This window comes from Microcaecilia unicolor, chromosome 4 (genome assembly GCF_901765095.1).
Source record: "Microcaecilia unicolor chromosome 4, aMicUni1.1, whole genome shotgun sequence".
NCBI lineage: Eukaryota > Metazoa > Chordata > Amphibia > Gymnophiona > Siphonopidae > Microcaecilia > Microcaecilia unicolor.
In genome coordinates this window covers 261,989,142-262,014,057 of record NC_044034.1, presented here as the reverse complement: position 1 = coordinate 262,014,057, position 24,916 = coordinate 261,989,142, and the positions used below count along the sequence as shown (strand labels likewise).

General features: G+C 50.6%; 1 protein-coding gene across 2 annotated transcripts in view; it reads right to left on the bottom strand.

Annotated features, from left to right (window-relative positions):
• Window positions 1–24,916, bottom strand: part of RGPD4 (RANBP2 like and GRIP domain containing 4) — a 294,599-nt gene that overhangs the window by 40,864 nt on the left and 228,819 nt on the right. Inside the window, exon 25 of one of the 2 annotated variants that reach the window (XM_030201471.1) lies at window positions 5,601–5,708. In XM_030201471.1, the coding sequence (XP_030057331.1) occupies window positions 5,601–5,708 (108 nt within the window). The remainder of the gene's footprint in view (window positions 1–5,600; window positions 5,709–24,916) is intronic. The other variant, XM_030201472.1, reaches the window with a different exon arrangement.

Sequence of the window (24,916 nt, the reverse complement as noted above, 5' to 3'; positions counted from 1 at the left end):
GCTACCCTACCTTCCATAGGAACCACAGTCTTCTTGGTCACTGTGTGACCAACGCATCCACCTTAGAAACCTGGAACCGTCCCTGAACTTCTGCAGGTAAATGATACACCCGGCCCATAGCCTGTGCTGTTCGCAACAGAGCATTCAGCTGCTGGCACTGTGCCTCCACAAGGTCCTTGTTATACGGGAAAACCTTGGGAGGCTGATTGGTGCCTTTGAGGACTGGATTCTCTTTGCGGGGAACTACAGGTTGTTCATCCTGCAACACCAGACGGTATAGGACCTGGATAGTCAACCAGAGGAGCTCCTGCCGCAGAAAAAGATGGGACCACAGAAGGATCCTCCCCCATAGGTAGTTCTCAGAGTCATCCTCCAGGACTCCTCGAGCCCTCTCATCCTCTTTAATGAGCTCCTCCTCCAACAGTGGAGGGCCTGAGGGGTCCTCCACCACTTCCTGAGAGAGCGAAGCTTGGCAGGGCCGTTTAGTGCCCAAAGCACTACCTATACCAGGTGTGGGAACACCACTGTTCTTAAGACAGTACACCTGGTGCACAAGTAATACAAACTCAGGAGAAAAGGGGGAGGACCCCCCCCCCCCCCCCCCCGAACCAGGTAGGGAATTAGGCACAAACCGACTACCAGAGATCTTGAGATTGAACCGAAAGTTCACGCGCCTCCCTCTAAGCACACTCCGAACACCACAAGTTCTTCCTGGGTTGCTGCCCCACAGACCCATCAGAACCTGTCACACTGGAGTCATCCCCAAGTGAGCCTCTTTACAGACCTGGCATAGGCCCAATGTCGGCTTCAGCATGTGGTGTGCCTTTGTAATGGAAACCGCCATCCAGAGAAAAGGTAGGAAGCGGGCCGCACACCACTCACAGTGCATCCATGCTGCCCATTGTCACATAAGTGAAAAGTCGAATAATACAGAAAACAATGGCAACCCTTCAAACAGTGCATAAAAAAAAGGTACAGAGTTCCCGATTTTAAAAAATTCTCTTACCAAAAGGTTTTCTTTAGACTGAAAAAAGTTAGAGCTGATGATGACGTCACCAAGGGAGGGAGTCAATCGGATATGCTGGATGGTCGGATTAGCGAAGGTCGGATAATCAAGATTGTACTGTATAAGGAAAACACACTTTAAACAAAATTACCACAGAAATACCCAAGCCAAACCACTCACAAGCCTTGAACAAACCCTCATCACTCTCACCATTTATTCCAAAATTAAAAATAACTACCATAGCGAGCCACACTACCCTTACTGCACCTGCTACCCGAATGAGCTAAAAATAACCACCATACCAGGTTTCACGTTTTTCACTGAAAAATGGATACAATTCTCTCAAAACCTCATGAAGTCCATCACAAAAATTAAATTAAATCTTGTCGCTATATCAAAAAAAAATACAGCAGATTAGAAAAGGTTCAAAGAAGAGTGACCAAAATGATAAAGGGGATGAAACTCCTCCCATATGAAGAAAGGCTAAAGAGGTTAGGGCTCATCAGCTTGGAAAAGAGATGGTCGAGGTCTATAAAATCCTGAGTGGTGTAGAATGGGTAGAAGTGAATTGATTTTTCACTCTTTCAAAAAGTACAAAGACCAGGAGACATTCAATGAAATTATATGAAAATACTTTTAAAACAAATAGGAGGAAATATTTTTTCACTCAAAGAATAGTTAAGCTGTAGAACTCACTGCCAGAGGATGCAGTAACAGCAGTTAGTGTATCTGGGTTTAAAAAAAAAGGTTTGGACAAGTTCCTGGTGGAAAGGTCCATAGTCTGTTATTGAGATGGACATGGGGGAAGCCACAGCTTGTACTGGGATTGGTAGCATAGAATGTTGCTACTAATTGGGTTTCTGCAAGGTATCTGTGACCTGGATTGGCTACTGTTGGAAGCAGGATACTGGGCCAGATGGACCATTGGTCTTAACCAGTATGTTCACTATACGGGTAGTGATGCTGAATATCCATGATTTCTTTAAATACTCCAGATGAACAGCTGGTCGAAACAGTCCTTTTGGGCTCATTGATATGAGTGATCACAATGCCTGCATTCAGCTTGAACATGGTCGGTACTCATGCAGATTGGCACCTGGAAAAGTTCCTTATGAGCAGGGACTGCCATTTTTCACTCCTGCCTATCCTGTTAGGTATGGTGGGTGGGCTGAACTGGGCTGGGGAGGGTGCTGCATTAGACACCAGGGATTTATTTATTCTTGAGGAAAGCGGGATGGGTCAGGGGTGGGGAGGAGTGGTGGGCCACTAGACTACCAGGGAAACCTTTTAATTGTGGGTAGGTGGGTCAGTTAAGGTGTGTGTGTGTGTGTGTGGATTGGTTCAGGTCAGGTCATCAGGGAGGGAGGTTGATGCAGGTATCCAGCGCAGGGTGGTCAGTTTGTGGTGGAAAGAGGGGTGCCAGTAGGCACTCGCTCCTCTCAACCAACACTTCTAAGCTGCCTTGCACCTGGTCGTAAATTTTCACAAAACAGTCACACAGCTTTTTTTTTTTTGGTTTTTTTTTTTGCTGCATGCCATGGGATAGCAAATGTTCCACATTTGCATTCATTTCAATGCGTTGTGTGGTCAGGGTTTCCACGCAGGTTAACACTCATGCTGAAACCATTTCCGTATTGCTATCCTGCAGTAAAATTATGTAAAACCGTGGGAACCACAAAGGAAGCTTTCTGCATCAGCCTCTGAGAGAGTTAACAACCTTACGATGCTCATGGAGTGGGTGAAGCTGTTAGGTCTCCGAGTGATTCACTCTTGCCTTCTTGCCCCTTCCCTATTGCTGCCTTTTTTCCGTAATGAGATGAAATTGTCTTATACGCACAACTGAAGGACCTACCAACAGTGGCAGTGTCTTGAGAAGTCAACTCCAATTCAGAATAGAGACAGAAATGCTGTGTCTGCATATGCACAGCAAGTGAGGAAAGACAGGATTCCTCTTCAGACGGAACTGGATTCAATGTTGGGCCAATTTACTGAAACAAGCAACCTTTAAACAAAATCACCTAGGCTAAGTAACTGGGCTGCCATATCACCCTATGCCGCATTACTGTAGTAATATTTGGGTTGTATACTCTGGTTGAAACCTGGTTGATAGACGAAGTCCCTCAAAACAGGAGGCCTTGATGGTACCAGGTTGTCTCAGACTTCTGCAAACTCCAAAATAAGACAGATAGTAAATAAGGGCTTTTCCCCAAACCTGTGGTTCAAATAAAAAGCATAGGAACCAGACACTGAACTATATAACACAAGGTGGTGCCTTTAATCAACGATTTGGTCACAAGCGACCAAAGGCAGATGGATCTTGTCATCTTGAGAAACCAAATTCTGACAGAATCGAGAGCCTTGTCGAATGCAATTTGGAGAGAGGTCATCTTTTAGAAAGCAGAATTAGCTTAAGAGCTCAATCATTCTGCGAGCTCAATCATTCTGCAAGAGCTCCAGGTACAAAAATCATCCCCATTATTCCAGATGCAATCTAGTACTGATAACAGGGAGGAATACCAAATACACCCAACAGACTCAGTGGTGGCCCTAACAACTAGAGAAGTTCCAAAGAATTCACTATCAATAGATCAAATGGTACCTGAACTGCACTGCTCACAGCCCTAACTGAAGCTGGTGCTTCAGCCTAAAAGTCTCTGATGACATTGCCTCTGCCACAGCAGCTCATAACTGAAATCCTAAATCTTTTGGACCATTGAGTCTGTAAATGTTTCAGAACAGAAACTAAAACCTTTCCTCTAGAAGACAGAGGAACAAGAATACTGCCTTGAGGCACAAGGTGCCCATACTGATTCCAATATTCAAAACAGAAATAAACTATAGTCCCTCAGAACAGTGCTGCGAGAAGACTGAACCAGGAACTCAAATACTGAGGAAATGTCCACCTCTTTACCAGCTACCAAGCCAGAAGCACTAAACCTATTGGGCTCTTCGGGGAGCTTAATACAGAAATCTTTAGCTGCTTTGGCCTAAGCACGTGATAGGGTGGTACCTCATCCAGTAATAACATAGGACTCAAAAATCTTGAGTCCGGGACTAGCTGGACGCAAAATCACTGCTCCTAATTAGCCTGTCTTTGGGAGAGACCCCTCTGGCTAGAATCCTGAGCTTCCCCAGGGAATAGCTATACCCTCCATTCAGAATGTGGCAGAAACTTCACCATACAGATTTACCTTTAGGAGCAGCGGCAGTGAGGGATAGGAGGAAGGAAATACAGAAACTTCTGAGTTACCCCCAAGCTCCAGAGTAAAAGTTGTTCTTTACTCCTCTCCTCTCCCCCCCCCCCCCCCCCCCCCGTACCTCAGAGCTCAATCCCTAAGGAGCTCTGCTCCGACACGGTTTTCCAACTGGGGAGGAGCTGTCTCAAATAAAAACAGCTCAGGGGTTGCACAGTCTGTCAGTCACTCTCTGCTGAAGACAGAGAAATACTGAGGGGTCGATGCTTAAAAGTCCCCGTTACAATAAATAAATAAAAATAAATAAAAACCGCATCTGTTTAGATCCACAGTAGAAGTTACCGATTTTGAAACAGCAAGCAATGTTCAAAAGAAAATCACATGCAAATGAGATTCAGGTACATTTAGCAAGTTATCATAGGGTTTCCCCAGCCCACTGGCTGTCTGCTTGTTTTTCCACCCTCCCAGCTGACATTATAGGGGCTTTCCCCAGCCCATTGGCCGTCTCTTTGCCCTCCCAACTGACATCATAGGGGCTCTCCCCCAGCTGATTGGCTGTCTGCCCTTATGATGTCAGTAGGGGGGGGTGGGCTTTCAGCAAGGAGGAGATTCCCAAGGAAAATCAGGGGCAGCCTGAAGGAAGGCAAGTAAGCAGCAGGAGGAAGGTGGAGCCAGCAACAGAGCAATTTGCATCCACCCCTCCCCCACTTGTTTCTCTGTTCCTCTAAGCTGTTCTCTAGTCTCGGACAAGTTTTGCTATTGAAAAATGCAAACACAGTGCTTCTCTCAGAAGTCGCCCTCACATGATGTCAGCTCCAGACCTCATGGACAATTCTATACGTTAAAGGTAGGTGGCTCCTTTCTGTGCATCGCTTGGAATGCTTATTTTAATACTAACCAGCTTGTTGTAAAACATTTGAATAGGATTATAGTTGCCAGCTACCGTGATCGGTAAGATGGACACAGAACCCCTTTCTGCATTACTCGTTAAATAACATGCACACTAAACTGGATAGAACCAGTCAAAATTGGATGTTTCTAGCACAGTAAGCTTTGTGCATCGGCCCCTGAGTATTCTAATGCTGGATGGTGTCCTTAAGGGATGACTCACATAGAACTACTCTATTTCTCTGTCTTTGTCTGATGGTCGATGGATATAACCAACAGATTCTGGACTGGTCTGGTATGGATGTTAAGGATGAATATTAGGTTTGATCAACTATGCCAATGTGAAAAACATATAATCTATGAAGATGGCACATTAATCATCCAGAGGTAGGCAGTTTTCAGCATTAGATGTCATTGGCAAAAAGCATGAAAATATTATAGAGTATGACTTGATTTTTCTTTTGTTACGCATCTGCTCTGAAAATTAACAGGTAGAAAATAAAGTTTCATACCTTTATGGCCAAAGGCAAAGTCCCCAGAGCTATTAGAAGCCAAATCTGCAAACGATAATTTTGAAGTTGAGCCAAATCCAAAGGGAAATGGAACATTCTCCAAGCCTGCAAGAAAAAGTTTAAAAGCCTGCTAATAAAAAGAAAATAAAACTAAATTCAATTAAGAAAACCATATATATACAAAAGGTAATGAAGTGGACAACTTGATTTATACAGACCCCATTACTAAAGCAGGTATTACCATTATCTATAAGCCTTATTGTATGGCAAAATTTTTGAAATGCAGGAAAGCTTAAAACAGGAGAAAAAAACAGAATTAATTTTAATAACGTTATTACAACTGCTCATAATTCATGTAACTTTCAATAAAAATTGATAGGACTCATCCAAGCTCTCACAGAACATGAATGTCCAAAGATTCAAACTTGGGTCCTAGAATCTCTGAACCAAAACCCCATGCTTCAACTACTAGAATACAATTCTGAAACATTAAAGCATCTGCTACTAACCACTACTTATTCTTCTAGTGCTCCAAGACATACACAGCACTGCACAGAAAGATGTAAGGGAAAGTCCCTGCTTGAGGAGCTTTCAATCTGTTCTACACAAACAGAACAAATAAGGGATTAAGGAGTTTTACTATGGGAAAGAATGAAACATGAGTACTGAACAGGTAAATAAGGGGTTAACAGTTAAAACCAGTCTCATAAAAGTGGCCTTTAACATGGATTTAACAGGGCCAGAGACTGAGCATGATGTACCAACTCAGGAAGTGTATTCTAGGTATATGGTACAGCAAGACAGAAGAAACAGAGTGAATCGGCAGTGGAGAAGAACAGTACGGATAAGAATGTTTGGAGTTCCCGGGAAGGGTATAGGGAAACATAAGGAGCTGCAGAATGAATGCACTTATAAATCAGTAAGAGAAGTTTGAACTTTATACGGAAACAGGAAGCCAACGAAGTAACTTGAGAAGGGGGGGGATCATGTAAGTGTTGCAACACTGGCAGAAGATAAGTAATAAAAAAAGAATTTGAAATAGATTGCAAGGAGAGAGAAAAAAGGTTTAGTGGGAGACCTGCGAGAAGCAACATGCAGTAATCTAAGCGGGAAGTGAGGGCCTAAATGTACCGGCCCTAAGTACATTACCTCATATAACAGTGTATATAAAAAAAAAAACGAGAAGAGTGGATTTAAGAACAGGAAATACATATAGGAGCCAATGAGTTGGTAGGCAGGGAGGGCCCACAGTGCAGTGATGTTGGTGATGACATATTACTAAGAGCAATCTCATCCGGAGTAATATGCAAGTACTGAGCACTGTTAACACAAAATTTTAAGCACTGCTATCACAAAATGTTACAAAATCACAAATTAAATCACAGAGAGGGGCATAATCGAACGCGAACACCTATCTCCATGGGCGTCTATGTCCGAAAACGGGTACGTGAAGAGGCAGGACAGACCGTATTTTTGAAAAAATGAATGTTTTTCAGCTGGGTGTTTGTTTTTTTTAGCGATAATGGAAACTAAAAACGTCCAGCTCAAAAACGTCCTAATCAGAGCCATTTGGTTGTGGGAGGGGCCACGATTCGTAGTACACTCGCCCCCCTGACATGCCAGGACACCAACTGGGCACCCTAGAGGTCACTGCGGTGGACTTCAGACAACGCTCCCACATGCATAGCTCCCTTACCACGGGTGCTGAGCCCCCAACCCCCCTCCCCCAAAACCCACTACCCACAAATGTACAACACTACCATAGCTCTTAGGGGTGAAGGGGGCACCTACATGTGGGTACAGTGGGTTTTGGAGGCCTCCCATTTACCAGCACAAGTATTATAGGTAGGGGGGGATGGGCTTGGGTCCACCTGGCTGAAGTGCACTGTGGTACCCACTAAAAGTGCTCCAGGGACCTGCATACACGCAGGCCTCTAGGACTTGTTGCTGCTATATAACATTGGCACACCAGTTGACACCTGAGGACTAATCTCTCCGAAAACGTCCTTTATTGGAATAAGCACACTTACTCACAGTTAACTGCAGATCAGAGGTTGTGCCCCACTGGCAACGAGTCTCCCTGGTACTGAGATTAGCAGTAGGTCAGAGCTGGCAGAATGCTGTTCAATGCCCTCTTTCAGCCACATTCAAGGTAAGAACTAAGTTCTCTAACATGGCTAACACGTGAAAGGGATCTAAAACTGGCTTACAAAAATGGCCACTACCTCATGGACTACCGGAAACAAAACAGGGCACACTCTGACCCAGCAGAGGGAAAAGCACCATGGGACTACAGCCTACCAACTACCAACATCGTGAGCATGTGGCACAAGCTAGTGGAATCACGGAGCCCAATACCCTACACCCACCACAATGCATTGCTGATGTGACTCTGCAGTGCGCATAACAGAAAAGGTGTCACACTCACCCGAGAGCCACATCAGAACCAGGGAAAGGCTGTCAGAGGATAGAACACATTCTGCTGTCATGGAGGTGGGTACGGCATTTGAGGCTGGCATACAGGCTGGAAAAAAAGTTTGTAAAGTGGGGGTTTTTTGGTGGGAGGGGGTTAGTGACCACTGGGGGAGTCAGGGGAGGTCATCCCCGATTCCCTCCAGTGGTCATCTGGTCAGTTGGAGCACTTTTTTGGGACTTGTTTGTGGAAAAAAAAGGGTCCAAAAAAAGTGACCCAAAATCACAGTAAAAACGCCTTTGTTCCCCCCGATTATCAGCTAAAGACGCCCATCTCAGCTGATAACCCGCCTTCACCACGCCTCTGACACGCCCCCGTCAACTTTACCCGTTTCTGCGACGGATTGCAGTTGGAAACGCCCAAAATCAGCTTTCGATTATACCGATTTGGGCGCCCACGGGAGAAAGACGCCCATCTCCCGATTTGGGTTGCAATATAGGCGTTTTTCTCTTTCGATTATAAGCAGGAGAGTAAGAGTGAATTTCACAGCAAAAGAAAAAAAGAAAAAATAACGGTTTCTATTGGAATAAGTTAAAATTTAATGCCAAGAAGTGTAGTGTGATGCACTTGGGGTGCAAAAACCCAAGAGAGAGATACCAGATAGGAGGGAAGAGATTAGTAAGCTCGACTCAGGAGAGAGACCTTGGGGTGTTGGTGTCTGAGGATCTAAAGGTGAAGAAGCAATGCGACAAGGCGATGGCCGTGGCCAAAAGGATGCTAGGCTGGGTAGAGAGGGGCATAACCAGCAGAAGAAAGGAGGTGTTGATGCCCCTCTACAAGTCGTTGGTGAGGCCCCACTTGGATTATTGTGTTAAGTTTTGGAGGCCTTATCTTGCTAAAGATGTAAAAAGACGGGAAGTGGTGCAAAGAAAAGCTACAAAAATGGTATGGGATTTACATTGCAAACCGTATGAGGAGAGACTTGCTGACCTGAACATGTATACCTTGGAGGAAAGGAGAAACAGGGGTCACGTGATAAAGACGTTCAAATATTTGAAAGGTATTAATCCGCAAATGAACCTTTTTCAAAGATGGGAAGGTGGTAGAACTAGAGGATATGAATTGAGGTTGAAGGAGGGCAGACTCAGGACTAATGTCAGGAAGTATTTTTTCACGGAGAGGGTGGTGGATATGTGGAATGCCCTCCCACGGGAGGTGGTGGAGATGAAAACGGTAATGGAATTCAAACATGCATGGGATAAACACAAAGGAATCCTGTTTAGAAGGAATGGTTCCGTAGAATCTTAGCAGAGATTGGGTGGTGGCGCCGGTAACTGGGAAACAAAACGGGAGCTGGGCAGACTTCTACGGTCTATGCCCTGATCGTGACTAGATAGGGATGGGCTGGAGTTTAAATTTTAAGGGGCTTCTACGTCAGCTTCAGAACGTAGTAACAGTGCTGGGCAGACTTCTATGGTCTGTGTCCTGAGAAAGGCAAGGACAAATCAAACTCGGGTATACATATAAAGTATCACATACCATGTAAAATGAGTTTATCTTGTTGGGCAGACTGGAAAACTCTTTTTATTGGAAAAAACTAAAAACAAATAACATACAAATCAAAAACAAGCCCCTAGCTATACACAGTCCTCCTATCTATGTACACCCCCTCCCCCTCCTCAATAGTACATTGGAAACTGTTTATTAGAAAAACCAAAGAAAAAAAAACCGGACATGCAAATCAAACCCCAGGCTCCTAGCTAGACATGGTCTGCCTATCTATATACACCCCCTCCCCCTCCTCAATAATACAATGAATCAACCCCCCCCCCCCCCCCCCCCCCCCAAACCCCCCAAACCCCTTCAGACAACTGGCACACAATCCCCTGGGTAGCATGTCCCCTCATGGCGGCTTAAGCCTCACGTGTCTCCACCACCTCGAAGCCACCCCCACCCCTTTTTCCACCCTTTCCCACTTCGCCGCTTCCTGCACTGCCCTTACCACATCCCAGCTGACTACCTCCGCCGGCCGAACCTCCTGGTACAGGGACACCCTGCAGCGCGCCATCCAGAGGCAGTACCGCAATATCACCGAAATCAGAAAGCGTGTTACCGGATCCCTGCGTCCCCCTCCACCCTCTGGGCCGTACACCCAGTCCGCATAGCTGTAGTTGCGGAAACTGGGGATCTGCAGCAACGAGGAAACCCGGTCAGAGACCTGGACTGTAAATGGGCACCTCACCAGGAAATGCTCCATCGTCTCTTCAGTTCCAGCACATTCCTCCCGTGGGCACCCTCTATCTCGCACATTGCGATATTTCAAATTTCCTCGGACGTACAGTCTACCATGAAAGGACAGCCACGCCAGGTCTTTATACTTCGCCGGGATGCGGTTCGAAGCAATCAACCGTAACCCCTGCTGCACCCGTGGGGCCGGCGCGTCCCTCAGCACCAGAGGAGCTGAGAACACCTGCGCCCTTACTCTGTCCATCCAGACCCCCCGTTGTCCTGCCTTCACCTCCCCCACCGTCAGCCCCCACACCCTCACCAATTTCACTAGGGTCTTGCAATAACTCACCCCCCCCGGGGCCCCCCTTCGCAGTGCCACTACCCTCCCCCCCTCCCGCCATAGGTCCCAATATCTCGGCCACCACTGCAGGACACTCCTAGCCCACCCCGGTGGCTCCCGCCCTACCGCCCTCCCCAGATTGAACTGCAGGAACAAAGCGCTGAAAAACAGGACTGGGTTTATCATGCCCACCCCCCCCTCCCTCCTAGGCAGATATGTAACATTCCGTTTTACCGGATTCGTCCTGTTGCCCCAGAGCAGCCGGAAGAACACCCCATACAAGGCCGCGTACCGGCTGTCTGGCAGCAAGCAGATGTAACTGACGAACAGAAACAAAGGAACTAAGTGTGCCTTGATGAGCTGTACCCGCTCCCCCATGTTCATTTTCCACCCCTTCCATCTATCCACCCTCCCCTTCGCTTCATGGAGACACCTATCCCAGTTGTAGAGCCTATAATCCCCCTTCTCAAAGTATATTCCCAAGACCCGTATACGTTCCACAGCTGTAGGAAACCTACCTCCCAACTCAAACTGCAGCCCCTGATCCCCAACCCACAGGCTATTGGACTTTTGAAAATTGACCTGGGACGCTGTTGCCTGCGAGTATTCCTGGATCAGGTTCTGCAATCTACCTCCCTCCCTCTGGTCCGCTACCCACACTGTAACGTCATCTGCATACGCCACGACCCTTAACTGGCTATTGTCCCCCACCTCCACCCCTTCCAGCCCCTCCGCCCCCCCCTTCTCCAGCCGTCTTATAAAAGGGTCGATGGCGTATGCATACAACAGCGGGCTGAGCGGGCACCCCTGCCGGACCCCTGCCCCTACCTCAAACCCCTGCCCTCTCCACCCGTTAACCAGGGGAAAACACCCCGCATGCCGATAAAGTAGCTGTAATTGCTCTATCCAGCCCTTCGGAAACCCATAGCGCTCCAAAATGCTCCATAGGACACCCCACTGCACTCTATCAAACGCTTTTTCCTGGTCGAGTGTTACCAACAGCCTACCATGCCCTCCCACTCTACTGCGTTCTACCCCCTCCCGCACCCACGCTGCCGCTTCCAAGACCCCTCTCCCTTTAACCCCACATGCTTGTGAGGCTGCCAGCAAATCCGCAGACACCTGCCTCATTCTCTGGAATAGCATTCGCGCAAAAATTTTCCGATCTGTATTAAGCAGTGCTATAGGCCGCCAGTTGGCCAGCATCGCCGGGTCCTTCCCCTTACTTAGTAGGATAAGAGCCGCCTCTGTCAGGGACCTAGGCAAGGAACCCTCCAACTGGGCTGCCCCCCATACCCTCACCAAGATCGGCACCAGCTGCTCCTTAAAGGCCTGGTAGAACTCAGTTGTTAGCCCATCCGGCCCCGGCGAGGTCTTCCTGTGGAGCGCCCCGATGGCTTCCTCCACCTCCTGTTCTGTCCACGGGTTCAAGAGGGCCTGAAGCTGGGGTCCCCCGTGACCTATCCCCGGGGTTTCTTCCACATAACACTCCATCTGCTCTATATCAATCTGCTGGGCTGAAAGGAACGCCGCAAAGTGGTCCCTCACTGCCCCCAGAATCCCCTCCCTGGTGTCCTGCAGGACCCCCTGTGCGTCCCGCACCCCCTCCATCACCCTGCGCGCCCTCCGCTCCCGGCAGCATGCGAAGGGGTCCGGGCTACACATTTTCCCGAAGTCCCGCTCGTACACCAAGGAGGTGTAGCGGTTGTACTGTACCTGTTCCAGGAGTGCTTGGAGATCATGTATTTCTTCCTCCCTCCCCCCTTGTGAAATCAGTGTGTCCCTCTTTTTCTTTATCGCCATGCCCAACTTTGTCCTTTCCCTCCCCTCCCTTCTCGCCTGTCTGAGAAAGAATCCCCGCGTTCGTCTTTTCACTGTATCCCACCACTCCCCTAATGACTGAAATGCCCCCTGCACTGACACCTGATCTTCCAAAAACCGGCGGTACTCCTCCCGCACCTGCTCGCTACCTAACCACTTTAAATTCAGTCGCCATAACCCCCTCCCTGGCCTCTGCGCTGCCGCCCCCCCCACCTGAAGGAGGACCATGTGGTGGTCTGAAAAGTCCACGTCCACGTTTCGTGGACCCCCCAGACAAACTCCCTTCTTTACCAGGAATCTATCGATTCTACTCTTACACTGCCCTCGAAAGAACGTGAACCCCTCCTGTTCCTCACAGAAGGCCACGTGCGCGTCTACCAGCTCCGCCTCCCGCATGATCCCTGCCAGCCTCACCCCGTCATAGCCCACCTGTACCGATCGTCCCCCACTATCCTTTTTCCGCAATATGGTGTTAAAATCTCCCCCCCAGACTACTTGGCGCGAAGTGTATAGGTAGGGCTTGATCTTCCCAAAGAGGAGCACCCTTTCCTTCTTGCTTTGGGGCCCGTACACATTCACCACCCTCAGTGCTCTATCCTCCCAAATCACATCCACAACAAGACATCTCCCCACCCCCAGCTCCACCACTCGCTGAATATTCACCCGGTGGGACTTAAATAAGATCCCCACCCCACCATACCTCTCCCCCGCCAACCCCCACACCGAGGGACCCCACTTCCAGGCCCGCCTCGCCCGCCTGATCACCTCAATGGACCGCAGCCGAGTCTCCTGGAGCAGGAAGCAATCTGCTTGGACCCTCGCGAACCAGTCATACGCTAAACCCTGCTTCTTCGGAGAGGCGATGCTGGCCACATTCAGCGTGGCAAATGTCAACACTAAGCCTGCCATCCTTATTGTGAGTCACGAGTCTGCTCACTCCCACCTTCTTTCCTTATCTCCTGGGATACCCCCTTCTTACCCTGAAGCAGGTCCTCTGCTATGCGGTCTACGTCATCCCCTGCCAGATCCCCCTCCCCCCCCCGCAGCCGTCCTGTCTGCACCTTACCCCCCCTCCCCCTTTCTTCCTTCCTTTCTTCTTTGCTCTATCCGGACCCACCCCCTGAACCCTCCCTCTCCCCTCTCCCCCCCCACCCCCTACCTCCTCCTCCGAGTCCTCCACCTCTCCCAAGTCCTCCAGGTCCTCCAGATCCTCCTCTAGCTCCACTCTGTCCCCCCAAGCTTGCACTTGGGCCTTCACCACCTGCCCAGCCCCCTCAGCTTTCCTCTTACTCCCCTTTCCCCTCCCTCCCTCCCTTCCCTCTTCCTCCTCCCTCCCCCCTCCCCCTCCCCCCAGAGCCTTCCCGCCCTTTTTCCTACCACCAGTACCCTCCTCCCGTGCATCCTCATATTTCCGTTTGCCCTCTCCAATCCCCCCTGCCGCCCCCTCTTCCTCCATTAACTCCACCTCTTCTCCTTCCCCCTGTTCTTCCTCCTCCCTCCCAACCTCCCTATCTTCCTCCTCCTCCTCCAACACCTGAAATCTGTTCTCCCCCCTCTTCCCCTGCAGCGACCCCTCCCCGCCCACCCCTAGTTTCCCCCCCCTCCGAAACTTCCCTTTCCTCTGTGGCACTTGTACCCACTCCCCCTCTCCCCCCTGCTCCACTCCTAACCCAGCCCCCTGCCGCCCCCCCTCCTGCATCCCCTCCTTCTCCCCCCCTTGCCCCTCCCTGCCTATCACCCCCTGCCCTATCCCCTCCTCCCTTACCCCCCCTCCCTGTCCCTTCCCCCACATATCCCACTCGTTATGGGCCGCCCTAGGGCAATTCCGATATGCATGGCCTAACCCGCCGCAGAGGTTGCACCTGATTGCGGTGCAGTCCTCTGTGGCGTGCTGATCCCCGCATCTTCCACACTTTACCACTGGGCATGACATGCTGAAGTGCCTAAACGAACCACATCTGAAGCACTGCCGCGGCTGCCCCTTGTAAAAGCACAGTATCCTGTCGCGACCGATAAAGGCAGCCGAAGGAATGTGCTGGACCACATGGCTCTCCTGTCTCAATTTGACCAGGGCTCCCCAACCTCCTGCCCAAACCCTGCTTGGATCCGGTAACTTTGTAAGCGGGGATCTCAGCTCCGCGTACCTCTGTAGCCAGTAGGCTAAATCTGCCCCAGAGATAGACTCATTTCTCACGAGCAGGGTGACCTGCACCAGGTCCGGCTTGCTGATTGGAATGGCCCTGAGGTCCCGCCACTCCCCCTTTCCCCTCACCCCCTCGTACCTTTCCCAGAATATTTCCATCCCCCTCTGGGTCATGAAGCTCAAGTCATATTCTGGGATGTTGATGGGGTGTATACACGCGTAAAAGTCCTCGGGTATAAACCCCATCCCCATCACCAGCCTCAAGACCCGATCCCTGGAGGGCATTGCCCCCTCCCCTATCCATTTCAGCTGTACCACATTTCGCCGCTTAGGCAGCTGTCCACCCCCTGTCCCCGCTCCCCCCCAACCCCTCCCTGGGCCCTCAAAACCACCCGATCTCCCCCCCTCCTTCCTTCCCCCTCCCTGGACTACTGCCGCAAAGGACTTGGACCCCAGCCCCCACCGCCCCCCCCCTCCACACTTGTTCCAGCCCTTCCCTCTGCCTCCCCCCCCTTCTGTCCCTCTGCCCCTCCCCTCATCCCTCTCCCTTCCTCAATCTCCACAGCCCCCTCCCCCTCCCGCTGTCCCCCGTCCCCTTCCCTCTCAGACAAACATCCAGCAACGTCCATAGTCAGTTCTGCTGCTTGGGCTGCCTCCAACTGATTGTCCTGCCCATCTCCACTTCCTGGAACATCCCTGCTCGTCCCTGCCACTGCAGGCTCCAGCCTCTGGGCTAATCGCCTCCTCTCCTCTGTCTCCTGGCGATACTCTGGCTCCTGTCCAGTCAGGTCTGCAGCTGGCGATACCAGACTCCCTGCTCGCTCCGCCCCTGAACTCCCTCCAACCTCCGGCACCAGGGGCGAAGCCTCCGGAACTCCGCCGCTCCCCTTGGCTCCTCGCTCCCAGCCGTCCTGCTGGCAGGTCCGCTCCACCACCCGCTGCACATCTGTTGGACTTGCCATGTCCACTTCTCTAGTCAATGACAGTCTCTCAACAATTGGGTTACTTCCCCCTTGCTTCTGGTGCAGTCCGTCCTGCGTTCTCCCAATGGCTGGCGCTTCCCGGGGGCATGGCTTGTCTGTTCCTGATACCGCCACAGGCTGGCTGTTAGCACCCCCCGATTTCACCTCTTGTAATGGACAGCTGGTCAAATGAGCTCCCAGCTGCTGCCCGCTCCTATTCCTCTCTCTCCGACCCCTCTCCTGTAAACCGCCAGCTACTCCATGCTCAGGGAAGACCTCCCCTGCTCCCGGACTTCGTGGGCGGGGCTTCTCCAGATGCCATGCTGCTTCGGTTTCCACTTCAGTCATTGCAGACCCGGCCAAAAATACCGGAGTCTGCCTCTGCTGACCCTTTTCCAACAGGGCCTCCTTCACAGCAACTGTCTCTGCTGTTTGCACAACTGCAGGTAAGCCCTCTGAGACTTCGACCACCACCTCTGTAGAAAACAGGCTGCTACCTGCGTCTCCCTCTGCTGCCTCCATTATCTGGAGTTTTGACAATGTACTGAGTTCTGTCCTCCCCTCCACAGGTAGGATCTCCGCTCCAGCCCCCACCTCAGAGCCATGTCCTGCCGCTGCCTCCTTATCCTCTGGCTGCGGGGTAAGTGCTCTGGACTGTGTTGCCAACTGTCTCATGTATTTTAAAGTGGGGTCACCTCTGAACCCAGACAACTCTTTAGATTCTAATGCTGCTGAAGACACTGAAGCTTGCTGCAACTGTAGTGTTCCTGAACCCCCAGACTGTGGTATAGAAGCCATCCTTTCTCGGTTAACATAGAGCTCCCTCAAAGGATTCACAGAGCCCTTTTTTAAACAGTTCAACAAGTGTTCTTTTTTCCCCAACAACTTCGATATCCGGGCTTCCTCTTTAACATACATTTGTCTGTGCTCCGCTGGGGCAAATTTACACATAGTTCTTGCCATTTTCAGACGTTTTCCTAGCTCCACTACTTCTTTTTCCACCAGCTTAATTCGTCTTACAATATTTACCACACTACTTGCTGGATCATCAGGGTCATAGCTCACTTCAAGGAACTCCTCATCTGACGATCCACTCTCCTCACTCTCACTCTCATCTGCCTCCAGCATAGGCTTCTGGCAAACTTCCATCGCCTCTTCCTTCTCCCTTCCTTGGAAGCGCCATTCTGGGGCCTGTACTATTTTCCTCCCCCCTCCACTGTCTTCTCGCTTACCTTCCGCAAGCTGGGCCATGGAGGGGGAAATGCTCTTGTGGCCTCCACCGGGCTGCTTCTCCCTTCGGTCCACTGGACTCCTTTCCCTTCTCCCGGTAGTCAAACCAGGGAGAGAGCCACTCCTTTCGGCCTTCTGGTCCCGGGCCCCAGGAGGCCCCACAGCCTGGGACTTTCCTGAGGCCTTCTCCCCAGGGACCCTCCTCATCTTTGGGGAGGGAGCTAGGTCTCACTCCCTTTCCACTGGAAGTCAGCAGAGCTCTCTAAAACACCTCCTTCCTCCTCAGCAGACTGGATGGACCGTACAGGTCTTTATCTGCCATCATTTACTATGTTACTATAAGAATCAGAGGGGTCATTAACATCAATGCTAAAGTCCCCATGAATGAGGTAAGGGGAGGATGATTTGAGAAAAGTAAGAAAACTAAGTCAGTGAAACAGGGACTTGTCATCAAGGGGTTGATAAATGACAGCTACCTGGAGAGGCAGTGGAACAGTGAGACAAAGGTGGAAGAGATTGAAACCTACAAGAAAGAGGAGAGTAGCAGCCCAGCACTACCAACCTTCATGACAGAGGGCATCAACTGAAGTAGAGTCTCTGTGGAAAAGCCAAGTCTCTGTTAAAGTAAGAAGATGCAAAGCATGAGATATATAAAGTTTGTTGAAGTAGGCAAACTTTTTGGAGACAGAAAATGCTCCACAGAGCACATAAGAGAGAAGAGGAAGGAAGGAGAAGAATAAGATTGGAGAGGTTGTGGCTTGACTTGTATGCAGTGTGTGTGTGTGTGGTGGTGGTGGGGGGGGGGGGGGGGAGTTAATTTGGTGGGGCAGGATGGGATTGATATCTCCAGTGGAGCAGAAAAAAGTAGCAATAGAGTACGGAGAAGGCAGTAAAAGACAAAATGGTTGGTGAAGTAATGAAAATAGAAAAATAGGTAGGGTGCGCTACATAAGTTTTCTTCATTTGCTGCATCTAAACATATTTAAAATATTACTCCCTACCTTAAAACAAGAACTTAAAAGGCAGTTCTCACAACTGAATTTATTTTCAATCAAAGGGTCAACATAGATGTTCAGTAACCTTTTAAAGCATGCACAGTCTGCTCTACAATCTGTTCTAATTCACTAGACTTAATATTCAAAGGAGAAACCAAGAGGACAGTTCTATAACAGGGTGCCTGATAGGAGCCTATTTTAATAAAGGGATGTAGGCACCTACTTTCCTTTTTGGACTACTAGCTTAACTAGGTATATATACGCTTAAAAGTTAGGTGCAAGCACTTACATCAGTGATAGAGCTGCTTTAAGTGTTAGCACCCAACTACTCCAGATACACATGCAGCTTATAGTATTCTATAAGTTACGTGCATATGAGTTCCGCCTAAGTTCCACCCATGTAACATACACAACATAGTGTAATACAGTAAACGACAGCAGATAAAGATAAGCATGGTCCATCCAGTGTATAACTCGCTTGCAAATATGTGCTATGTAAGTTACACACGTTTAAAGAAGGTAAAATTATGTATCATACCTGATAATTTTCTTTCCATTAATCATAGCAGATCAATCCATAGACTGGTGGGTTGTGTCCATCTACCAGCAGGTGGAGATAGAGAGCAATCTTTTGCCTCCCTATATGTGGTCATGTGCTGCCAGAACATCCTCAGTATAGTCGATATCAAAGCTCCATTCACCAACATCGAGAATTACACCCACAAAGGGACACTCTTCCAGCCAACCACCACTGAAGTGGGGGGGGGGGGGGGGGGGGGGGAACCACACCCGTCGACACGGGGAAAACTGGCATATCCTGCTACCGCAACCGCGGGAGGAGCTGGCTTACCATAACACCGCTGAAGCGGGAGGGATACAAAGCTAACCTACTACCGCACGAAGCGGGAGGGAGCACCGGCTTAATTTAGATATGAACCCAGCCACCGTCGAAACGGGGGGAAAGGAAGCAGCAGCTCACTGTAACACAAAGTCGTCCCAACTCCAGGGAAATCCAATTGGAAGAACTTGAACCCGAAGTCCTCCTGAAAAGGAAATGAAGTCTAAACTTGAACCTGAAATATAATTGAACTAGAACAAACAGTACAGATATCTGGGAGGGACTATGGATTGATCTGCTATGATTAATGGAAAGAAAATTATCAGGTATGATACATAATTTTACCTTCCATATCATCAAGCAGATCAATCAATAGACTGGTGGGATGTATCCAAGCAGTACTCACCCAGGGCGGGACATGGAAATCCCAGAACGCAACACTGAAGCTCCAAACTGGGCCTCGGCCCGTGCTGCCACGTCCAAGCAGTAATGCCGTGAGAAGGTATGAGCCGACGCCGAAGTCGCCGATCTGCAAATCTCCTCCAAGGAAACGGATCTGGACTCTGCCATCGAAGCCGCCTGTGCTCTAGTAGAATGAGCCTTCAGCTGGATAGGCAGCACCTTCCCTGCGACCACATAAGCCGCCGTTATCGTTTCCTTGACCCAACGTGCCACGGTAGGTTTAGATGCCTGCAGACCCCTACAGGGGCCCGTGAACAGCACGAACAGGTGATCCAACCTCCGGAAATTGTTGGTCACTTCCAAGTATCTGATGATGACCCGTCTAATATCCAGACATCTGAGAGTAAGATACTCCTCTGGATAATCCTCCCTATGAAAGGAGGGTAGACAAAGCTGCTGATTCACATGGAAGCGAGAAACAATCTTGGGCAGGAAAGAAGGCACTGGGCGAATAGACACTCCTGCCTCCGTGAACTGCAGGAATGGCTCTCTGCATGAGAGCGCCTGAAGCTGAGACACCCTCCTGGCTGAAGCGATTGCCACTAAAAAGACCGCTTTCAACGTCAAATCCTTCAGAGACTGCCGCGATAAGGGCTCAAAGGGCGGTTTCTGCAAGGCCCGCAGCACCAGATTGAGATTCCACGTAGGCACTATCGAGTGCAGAGGAGGGCGTAGGTGATTAACCCCTTTGAGAAAACACACATCTGGCTGAGCAGCCAGGGAAGTCCCCTTCAGGCGACCCCTGAAGCAAGCTAGAGCCGCTACCTGGACCTTAAGAGAACTGAGGGACAGGCCTTTCTCCAGACCTTGCAGGAACGCCAACACTGCAGCAATTGGTGCCGAGAAGGGTGACAAGGAGCCTGCCTCGCACCACGAGGCAAAGGTACGCCAGACCCTGACGTAAGTAGTAGAAGTAGAGCGCTTCCGTGCCCTCAGCATAGTTGTGATGACCTTGTCTGAGAAGCCCTTCTTCTTCAGCCTCTTCCGCTCAAGAGCCAGGCCATAAGACCAAAGGGGGAGGGATCCTCCATCACCACGGGACCCTGATGTAAGAGGCCTCGCTCTGCTGGAAGCCGCAGAGGACTGTCTACTAAAAGCCGGATCAGGTCCGCATACCAACGACGTCTGGGCTAGTCTGGACCCACCAGGACCACCCGGCCTGGATGCTTTGCCACCTGGCCGAGGATTCTGCCCAGCATAGGCCAAGGTGGGAACACGTAGAGAAGCGCCTGTACCGGCCACTGCTGTAGAAGCGCATCGACCCCCAGAGATCGAGGTCCATCAGATCCAAGGTCGGCATGCCCCAGCGCTTCGTGATCTCCAAGAACACCCGAGCAGATAGTCGCCACTCTCCGGGGTCCAAGGTATGGCGACTGAGAAAGTCCGACTCGACATTGAAGACTCCCGCAATGTGAGCCGACGACAGCTGGTCCAAATTAGCCTCTGCCCACAGGCATAACTTCATGGCCTCCTTGGCTAGGGGGGCGCTCCTGGTACCTCCCTGGCGATTGACATAGGCCACCATTGTCTGACAGGATCCGAACTGGTCTCATTATCAGCACCTGAAGAAACGCTTGAAGCGCCAACCGAATGGCCCGGAGTTACAAGAGGTTGATGGACCACTTCGCCTCCGCCGGCGACCATATCCCCTGCGCTGTCCTTCCCAGGCAGTGGGCTCCCCAGCCTGTCAAGCAGGTGTCCGTCGTGACGACAATCCACTCCGGGGACGTGAGAGGCATGCCGGCTGACAACTTGTCTGACATCAGCCACCAACTTAGCACCCCTTCTCACTGCCGGGTCCAGGGGCAGGCGTACTGCATAATCCTCCGAAACCGGAGTCCAGCGCCGCAGAAGAGAGTGCTGTAGTGGTCTCATATGGGCCCTTGCCCAGAGTACTACCTCCATCGTGGCCATCATGGAGCCCAACAGTTGCACATAATCCCAAGCCCGAGGAGCTGAGGAGTCTAGGAACCGACCCACCTGGGCCTGAAGCTTGAGGCTCCGGCTTTCCTGCAAGAACACTCTGCCCACTCGGGTGTCGAACCGAACACCCAGATACTCCAGGGACTGAGTCGGTCGCAGCTGACCTTTCTTCCAGTTGATGATCCACCCCAGGGAGCTCAGAAGAGCAATGACCCTGTCTGTCACTCTCCTGCACTCTGCAAAGGAGGAGGCTCGAATCAGCCAGTCGTCCAGGTAGGGATGGACTTGCACGCCTTCCTTGCGGAGATGAGCCGCAATGACCACCATCACTTTGAAGAAGGTCCGCGGGGCCGTAGCCAACCCAAACGAGAGGGCTCTGAACTGGAAGTGCCGGCCCAGCACTGCAAAGCGCAGGAAGCGCTGATGAGGCGGCCAGATGGGAATGTGCAAATAAGCTTCCTTGATGTCCAAGGATGTCAGGAACTCTCCTCCTTGTACCACAGCGATCACGGAGCGGAGAGTCTCCATACGGAAATGCCGTATTCGCAAGGCCCGATTGACTCCCTTGAGATCGAGAATAGGCCGAGAAGAGCCTCCTTTCTTTGGCACCACAAAGTAAATAGAGTAACGTCCCGTGCCACGCTGCTCTACAGGCACTGGGACTACCGCCCCAAGGCGGAGCAAGTTGTCCAGAGTCTGCCGAACTGCTGCCACTTTGAGGGGAGACTTGCAGGGAGAGTTCACGAACCCGTCTCTCAGGGGCCAGCAGAACTTCAACTTGTAGCCATCTCTGATGACTTCCAGAACCCGAGTGTCTGAAGTTACCCTGGTCCATGCGCCAGAAACGAGGACAGCCGTCCTCCTATCTGCTCTGGGCCATGGACCAGGGCCCCGTCATTGGGTACGAGACCCTGGGGGCGGACCGGAGGAAGAACCTCCTGAGCGGTGGTCTCTGCGAAAGGAATGCTGCTTCGGGGAGAATCTCTGCTTGAAGGAGGAGGAGGAGGAGCCTGACTTGCCCGGGCGATATCGACGGGCTTCTTGAAAACGGCCGTTAGAGGAACCAGGGCGAGCACTGCTGGCCTGTGCCTTGACCGCCGGCGACCTCTTGCCTTTAGAACTGCCGAGATCCGTCACGATCTTTTCCAGCTCGTCCCCGAAGAGCAGCTTACCCTTAAAAGGCAACTTGGCTATGCGAGACTTGGAGGCATGGTCAGCTGTCCAATGCTTAAGCCATAGCCACCGACGGGCAGAGACTGTCTGAGACATACCTTTAGCTGAGGCTCAAGACATCATACAGCAAGTCTGCCAAGTAAGCCAAGCCTGATTCCAGGACCGGCCAATCCGCCCTCAAGGAAGGATCCGAGGGGGAGGCCCGCTGCAATACCATCAGGCATGAATAAAGTAACAGCCAAAACAAAGTGCAGTGTGCTGTAGCAAAAGCGTATAATGCAATACAAAGTGAAAGCTACAGCCTGAATTATTAGTGTTATATTGGTATAACAGAGAAAAAGCCCTCAGAAACCGCTGGCAAAAAGTGTCTGCGGTTTAGTGCAAGGTTATATATGGTTCAATTTATAACTCATGCAGCGTTTCTATCATTGGGCAAAAAAACTCTGTAACCTGATTAATTTTTGCTATCAGTTAAAGTTGAGGCTTGTAAATTTATAGCCCTGAGGTTACAGAGTTTTTTTGCCCAATGATAGAAACGCTGCATGAGTTATAAATTGAACCATATATAACCTTGCACTAAACCGCAGACACTTTTTGCCAGCGGTTTCTGAGGGCTTTTTCTCTGTTATACTAATATAACACTAATAATTCAGGCTGTAGCTTTCACTTTGTATACCATCAGGCATGCCCTGGCCACATAGGAGCTGCAAACCGAGGCCTGCAGACTCAAGGCGGTCGCCTCAAAGGCTAACTTTAAGGCCACCTCCAATTTCCTGTCCTGCGAGTCCTTCAGTTCACAGCCACCTTCCACCGGCAAAGCCGTCTTTTTTGTCACAGCAGTGATTAGAAAATCTACTGCCGGCCAACGCAAGGCCTCCTGTTCACCCTCTGGCAGAGGGTACAGTCGAGTCATGGCCCTGGCTTCTTTGAGGCTCGCCTCCGGAGAATCCCATTGAGCCGAAATTAAAATTTGCATGGCTTCATGGATGTGGAAGGTCCTGGGGGGGCGCTTGGTTCCCAACATAATAGCGGAATCCACCGAGGCTGAGGGAGGGCCTTTCTCCAGAAAGGAAATGCCTAAGATGCTCAAAGCCTGAACTAACAGGTTTGGCAAGTCCTCTGAGCGAAAAAGCCGTGCTGCAGAGGGGTCATCTCCCCCCTCAGGGCGAGAATCAGTCTCCTCCAAAGAATCCCCAAAGGACCTTTGGGAGAACTCAGAAACGCTGCCCTCATCTACATCAGAGGAAACAGAGTCCCCCAAAAGCTGAAGATCCACCAGAGGGCGTTTGATCAGGGAAGCCTCCTCACCCATGACTGACAGGGGAGCAGGAACAGCGTTTTGCAACTGAAAGGCCTGATGCAGCAACAAAACAAACTCAGGGGAGAAACCCCCCTGTTTGTGTACCTCCGCAGCCTGGGCCACAGCCCTGGAGGAACTCTCAACCTCCACTCCATAGAGCGGGGGAGAGGCATGCTGCGCAGACAAAATGGTGTCCGGCGCATCACTCCGCGAAGGAGGTGCGCGGGAAGCATGGTGCTTAAATTTTGCCGCCTTTATTTTACTGCCGCCCAACTCAAGGGCGGCCACTCCTGGAGCCGTCCGAGCTGCATGGTCAGCCAACGTCGGAAGGGCAGACAACGGGGGATGGGCGCCTAGAGTGGGAAAGGCCGACGATGCCCCAGCAGAGGAAACCCCGGCTAACAAAGTCCGGAAAAGCACCCAAAAATGGTGTCTCCGCCTCCGATCCCCGCAACTCCCCGCTAGCCACGCAATCTTGATCCGGAGAGCGCTTTTTCGCGCCCTTGCTGTTCGACGCCATGATCCACGAGGGAATCGATGGGGAACCCCCTGCCCGCTAACAAAAAGGTAAAATTACCTGCTTTCTGCTCCAAGCTGCAACGAATTGGTGTCCCAGTGATCAGCTGCAAGTAAAAGCGTTTCTGCTTCAAGATTTGCTTTTTTTTTTTTTTTTTTTTTTTTTTTACGGAGCCAGCGGGAGAGGGGAGAAAAGGAGGGACCTGGCACCACCAGGTTTGCACTCGCTCAAAAGATCCCTCAACCCCAGGTACTCAACAAAGCCTAAGTAAATAGGCGTGGAGACCAAGCCAGAACTGCTGCGTGTGACCACACACCTGCTGAGATAGAGAACATACTGGGGATGTTCCGGCAGCACATGACCACATATAGGGAGGCAAAAGATTGCTCTCTATCTCCACCTGCTGGTAGATGGACACAACCTACCAGTCTGTGGATTGATCTGCTTGATGATATGAAATGGAATTTTGGCAGTTGCACACATACATGCATAAATACCATTATTCTATTTATGTGCATCAGTGCATAAATACTAGTGCCTATATTACAGAATTACCTCCTTCCCCCTCTACTACTATTACTACTACTACTTAACATTTCTAAAGCGCTACCAGGGATACGCAGCGCTGTACAATTTAACACAGAGGACAGTCCCTGCTCAAAGGAGCTTACAATCTAAAGGACAAAAAGTGCAGTCAATCAAATTGGGGCAGTCTAGATTTCCTGAATAGAAGTATAATGGTTAGGTGCCGAAGGCGACATTGAAGAGGTGGGCTTTGAGCAAGGATTTGAAGATTGGCAGGGAGGGGGCTTGGCGTATGGGCTCAGGGAGTTTATTCCAAGCATAGGGTGAGGCGAGGCAGAAAGGGCGGAGCCTGGAGTTGGCAGTGGTGGAGAAGGGTACTGAGAGGAGGGATTTGTCCTGTGAGCGGAGGTTACGGGTAGGAGCGTAAGGGGAGATGAGGGTAGAG